At 44.8% G+C, this 6,000-nt stretch overlaps 1 protein-coding gene across 1 annotated transcript in view; it reads right to left on the reverse strand.

Moving 5' to 3' along the window:
• cerkl (CERK like autophagy regulator) overlaps positions 1–5,157 on the reverse strand; it is a 94,985-nt gene extending 89,828 nt beyond the window's left edge. The window contains exon 1 of the mRNA XM_078404033.1: positions 4,834–5,157. Coding sequence (XP_078260159.1) covers positions 4,834–5,062 — 229 coding nt within the window. The 5' untranslated portion in view covers positions 5,063–5,157. The remainder of the gene's footprint in view (positions 1–4,833) is intronic.
• Positions 5,158–6,000: the final 843 nt, after the last annotated feature.

The following is a 6,000-nucleotide window of genomic DNA, read 5'->3' on the forward strand; positions in this document are numbered from 1 at the left end:
CGGTTCCACACTGACCACACAGTGGCTACTCGTCTCACATTGTCATGCTCTTTGAGCACTGGTTTCCGTGATGGTAGGAGATAAAAGAAAAAACAGATGGATATTCATTCATTGGAACTTCATTATTCATTGGGACTTACAGGTAAATATGGTTGTAACTGCTTCAGGCTTGTCTATAGCAGTCACATGCTGGGCCTCACAATTGTTCTTGATACCTCTCACTCCTTGAGGTTGTGCAAAGAATTACCAGAATGGTGCAGGGAAGTAGGATTTTAGCTGCAAGGTTAAGTTGGGGTATAGCAGGTCAAAGGGAGAATAAACAGAAATGCACAGCAATGTGATAAGTTTAGATAAGACAGACAAAAAATGAGATTAATTTAGCTGATGGTACAAGGACTACAGTTGTATAAGAAGACGATGAGGCTGCATTTCGAATACTGAGTTCAGTTTTGATCACACTGTTGCAGGATGAATGCCATTAAGCTGGAAAAGGTGCAGAGAAGATTTACGAGGACTCGACAGCCTGAGCTAAAGAGAAAGGTTGGGCAGGCTAGTACTTTATTCTTAAATCTTACAGATGTGTACAAAATCATGAGGGGAATAGATCGGGTTAATCTCTTACCCGGGGTAGGGGAATTGAAAACCAGGTTTAAGATGAGAGGGGCAAGATTGAATAGGAACCCCAGTGTAACATTTTCACTTAGAGGGTGGAGAGTATAGGGCCCTTGCACTGTAGGTCATGAGGTCAAAGGGCGTGATGCACGATGTCGCTCAAGCTTTCTGGGGACAAGCAAGCCTCTGGCATACACTCGTCACACAGGCAACACATACATCCCGCTGAGTTACTCCAGCATTTTGTCCATCTTTGATTTAAACCAGCATCTGCACTTCCTTCCTACACATTTTGTCCGTTCCACTGCAAAATCTCCTCAAGGTATGTCTACTTTGAGGAAGTTCTCCGACAAGAGTTCAGCAACATTCTCTCTCACTGCTCCCCACCTGTGATTCCACTATATTATTTTGTCAGGCCAAACCCTTGTCCATCCTTTTCTCCTTAACTTCATTCAGCCTGGCTACACTCCCTGTCTCCATTGTCTTCCAATTCCAGCATTTAAGTGAGCTGATTTAAATCCCTCCACCACTGGTATCCATAACCTTAAAGACTTTGCAGGAATATCTTTTGAATTCTAACCAGAGCCACTGCAATTGGTCTCCTGTTTATCAAAGCAAGAAAAAGGAACTGTAAAATATAAGTAAGCTTTTTTTCATTAAGCCATAAGGAAAGACACAAAGTGCTGGAGTAACTCATCAGGTCAGGCAGCAACTCGGGAGAACATGGACAGGTGATGTTTTGAGCTGGGACCCTTCTTTAGATCAGTCTGAAGAAGGGTTCCAACCCGAAACGTCGCTTATCCACGTCCTTCAGGGAAGCTACCTGACCTACTGAATTATTCTGGCATACATGTCTTTCTCTGGTATAAACCAGCATCTGCAGTATCCACCCAATCAATGAGTAAGAGTAGGGAGAATGTCGGAAAGAAGTTGCTGGGGGTTATAGAGAAAATACCAGAGCTCAGAACCAGAGCAGAGAGGACCATATTCCATACGTTATTTCCAGAAAGGTGGAAACAAAATAGAAAAATGGAATTAAAAAAGATCTGCTCCACAAGGAGAGAAATATTGAGGAATATTGTCTATTTTCAGCTATGAGAATTATTTACTTTGATACGAAGAATTAAAACAAAAACAGATTTATTTAGAAAAATGTTAACATCACTGTATCACTGTAAAGGCTTACAAGTACTGGTGCATAAAACATAGGAAATTAAAATGCTGTATGTCAAACGGTGTTTTGGCCTTTATTTCCAAAAGGAAAAAGAAGAAAAGCAGAATTTGAAACAAAAAATAAAGAATAGTGAGAACACTCAGCAGTCAAGTAGCATTTCATAGAATCATAGAGGAATATAGCACCAAACAGGCCCTTTGGCCCATCATGTCCTGCCGATCATCAACAACCCAGCAATATTAATCTCATCTACAGTATTTAATTTATAGTCTTTTATGCCTTGGCAATTCAAATGTTCATCCAGCCCTGTATAATCTCTCTGACAATGACCAACATTGTACCCTCCATGGGGGGTCAGGCCCTGCAGGAAAGTCTCTCCCATTTTCATTAGTTCTTGCAACCTCTAATTGCAGAAACCTATCTTCTACAAGAATGAGGAAGTGTTGTGGATTATACTGGGGTGGTGAAATTGACATGGTTCAACAGGCAGTGTATGCATATTGTGGTATGTAGCGTGAGGTTTGTAGCTGTACTAAGTTTATTAGGATGAAGTTAAGCAGCCTGATGTGATTATGCACTGTAATTATGCGGTGCCATTCATAAAGATTTTTGGTTGGGACTGACATGTTGCAAGTTTACTGGCAATTTTGGCTTCAGTCTCTGGCAGACGGTCCCACTGTACTGGCAGCCATAGTAAGTGCTTGCCTCCAGTACACCACTTGTCCTCCAGAAGGTGTTGCGTGGCAACAGTATGGGTTAGGGGTCGTGACCTTGCCTGTCGTGCAAGGGCCCTATATAGAGGGAGCTGCCAGAGAAGTTAGTTGAGCCAGGTCGAGATGCATTATGGCAGTGCAGTTGTGCCATGAATCTGGACTAATTCCTGCTGCTGCTCTATGAAACCAAAATGTAAAAATGGCCTTTAATAAAATTTGACAATGTGCACTTTAACCACATGCGATTTTATCAATTACAAATCTCAAATTGTGGAATACAGAGGCAAATAAATAAATGATGGGTCTTTGTCCCAAACATTATGGAGAGCACTGTCAGAGTACTCCGAGGGGAAACATAGAAACAGTCTGTAAAAGCTTCTATAGGTATGCACAAATGAAAAGATTACCTTAAGTTTATGTGGGTCACTTAATCTTAAGATAATGTGGGATAGAAGAAATTACTTGGGAAATTATGAAATGGTAGTGGAATTAAACGGGTATTTTATGCGTCATCATGAAAAATGACAGAAATAATTGTGAATTACAGAATTAATATCAATGAGGAGCTTAATAAAACCACCATTACTAAAATAAAAAGCACTGGAGTAATTAAAGTGATTGAAAGATGAATCCCTAGGATTGGTAACGTGAATCCTAGGCTTTTGAAAGATGTGGAGATTATGAACACATTAATTGTCAATTTCTAAAACCCTATACTGTATATGCTAGGACAATTTTCACAGATTAGAACATAGTAAACGTGGTGTTACTACTTAAGTAAACTGGGAATTTTCCATCATATTCTTATCTGATGGCTGAGTAGGCACAAATGATCAAATGGAGAAACAAGAAACTGCAGCTGCTGGGTTAAAAAAAAAAGACAGATAGTGCTGGAGTAACTCAGCAGTCAGGCAGCCTCTCTGGAAAACATGGATAGGTATCATTTTGGGTCGGGACCCTTCTTCATATGGCAATGGTTATCTCACATTTCCAATTCTTTCAGTATTTATTTCAAAAATAAATCAGCTAAAAACTTGGAAATAATTCCTGTAGGGCTAGAGGGATTAAATTGGGCAATGAGGCTTATTGGGTAGCTCCACAGAGAGCAAATATGGACTATATGGTTCAAATAACCTCTCCTCTATGCCACAATGACTATAAAACGTATGCAAATTTCTGATTTGCCAAAAAGTAAGTTAGACACAAACTTAAGGTTGACACAAAATGCTGAAGTAACTCAGCTGGACAGGCAGCAACTCTGGAGAAGGAATGGGTGACGTTTCGGGGTGAGACCCTTCTTCACCCTTCAGTCTGAAGAAGGGTCTCGACCCATCAGTCTGAAGAAGGGTCTCGACCCGAAATGTCACCCATTCCTTCTCTCCAAAGATGCTGCCTGTCCCGCTGAGTTACTCCAGCATTTTGTGCCTACCTTCGATTTAAACCAGCATCTGCAGTTCTTTCCTACACACTTAGACACAAGCTTTATTGGTACATTCATTCTTCAAAATTACACGTTTGTTTCGGACTGATTAATTGGTCTTATGTTGTGCAGTGTTTTAAATCACAGGAGACCTACTGTTTGTCAAAAGAACATAAACAGTATGGCACAGGAACGGGCCCTTCAGCCCACAATGTCTGTGGCAAACATGATGCCACAATACAATAATCTCATCTGTCTGCACATGATCCATCTCCCTCCATTCCCTCATAATCACATCCAAAAGTCTCTGTGCCACTATGGTCTATGCCTTCACCACCACTCCTGACAGTATGTTACAGTCACCCAACTGTGGGGGGGGGGAAAGCTTGCCCTAAACATCTCCATGTTCTCCAGAGATGCTGCCTGACCCGCTGAGTTACTCAAGCGTCTTGTATCTTTTCTTGTGAAATCAGTATCTGTAGATCTTCGTTTATTCTTTAAATTTTGCCGCTCTCGCCTTAAAGATGTGCCCTCTAACCTACTTATGCCATAAAAAAAAAAAGACTTTCGGTGTCTTATTTTGTACCATCAAAAAGAAAGGTACATTGGCTTGAATAGAATAGACAGTCAGACCTTTTTATGGGCTTTCAACATCTGGTTACTTTGCCTGGCGAAAAACATCAGCGAAAGTAAGTGCGAGCTGGTTGGTGCCTGTAAAGTGTTGAGGAGTTAGACCACATGTGTTAGGGGGAACTGCTGGTTTACACCGAAGGTCGACACAAAATGCTGGAGTAACTCAGCGGGACAGGCAACATCTCTGGAGAGATGGAATGGGAGGCGTTTCGGGTCGAGACCCTTCGTTAGACCGACCACATGTTGATCACCGATACACACGGGTGCCAGTCCACACGCACCTGCAGGGCTCTCCGGCTCAATCGCCGTCCATTCCAGCCTGCTGGCGGTCAGCAGCACGTCGCAGCTTCTCTTCTCAATCTGAAATATCCCCCTGCAGATGTGCTGGTGGGGGCCGCCCCGGTCCGGGCTACAGTCCCGGGACACCTCCTCCTCCTTGCTCCGGGACCGGGTATCGCCGCTGCACCAGGCGGCCCCGACGGGCGCTGCAGGCCGCCGGCCCTCAAACATCTCTCGGGGGTGTAATGGAGGCGGCGGTGAATGTTCCGCGTCCCCGGCTCTCTCGGCCGCCCGCGCTGTTTGAGGCTGACCGGCCGGCCCGGCAACGCTTCCTGCTGCGCCCAGTGCGCGTGCGCGCCCGCAACGAACCGCACCGCCGACCGTTGGTCGCGAGCGTGACCCCCCCCCCCCTCCTCTCGGCGTCACTCCCGGTGTAAGTGCCGTTACTCCCAGGGTCCGGGACAGGTGTCAATACTCCCGCAGTGAGTCGTTACTCCCGGTGTGAGTGTCGTTATTACTCGTTACTCCCGGTGTGAGTGTCGTTACTCCCGGTGTGAGTGCCGTTAGTACTCGTTACTCCCGGGTTGAGTGTCGTTACTCCCGGGTTGAGTCGTTACTCTCGGGGTGAGTGCCGTTACTCCCGGGGTGAGTCGTTACTCTCGGGGTGAGTGCCGTTACTCCCGGGGTGTTGTTTTTTAATATCAAAAAATACTTTATTCAAGTAATAAATATTTACAAAACATCTTTTTAACAACCCCATCCGACATTTCCGGAGGTTACACGTTCAATACAGGTATTCATTTCCAAATTTACACAGTATCCCTTATTTGGAGGGGCGTCTCCACCACACCCTGCTTCAGGTGTAAGTGCTGTTACTCCCGGGGTGAGTGCCGTCACTCCCGGGGTCCCAGGTGATGAGTGCCGTTCCTCCCGGGGTGAGTGTCGTTGCTCTCAGGGGAGAGGGGGTTGCTGTTTTTCTCAGGGAGGGGATGTGTTGCTGTAAAACTCGGAGGGGGGGGGGAGGTTGCTGATATTCTCATGGTCAGGGAAGGGGTGCTGTTATTATTAGTTTTTACATTTACCCAGCCAATTAACCTACAAACCTGTACGTCTTTGGAGTGCGGGAGGAAACCGAAGATCTCGGAGAAAACCCACGCAGGTCATGGGGA

The sequence above is a fragment of the Rhinoraja longicauda genome, chromosome 8, assembly GCF_053455715.1.
Source record: "Rhinoraja longicauda isolate Sanriku21f chromosome 8, sRhiLon1.1, whole genome shotgun sequence".
NCBI classification, from domain to species: Eukaryota; Metazoa; Chordata; class Chondrichthyes; order Rajiformes; family Arhynchobatidae; genus Rhinoraja; species Rhinoraja longicauda.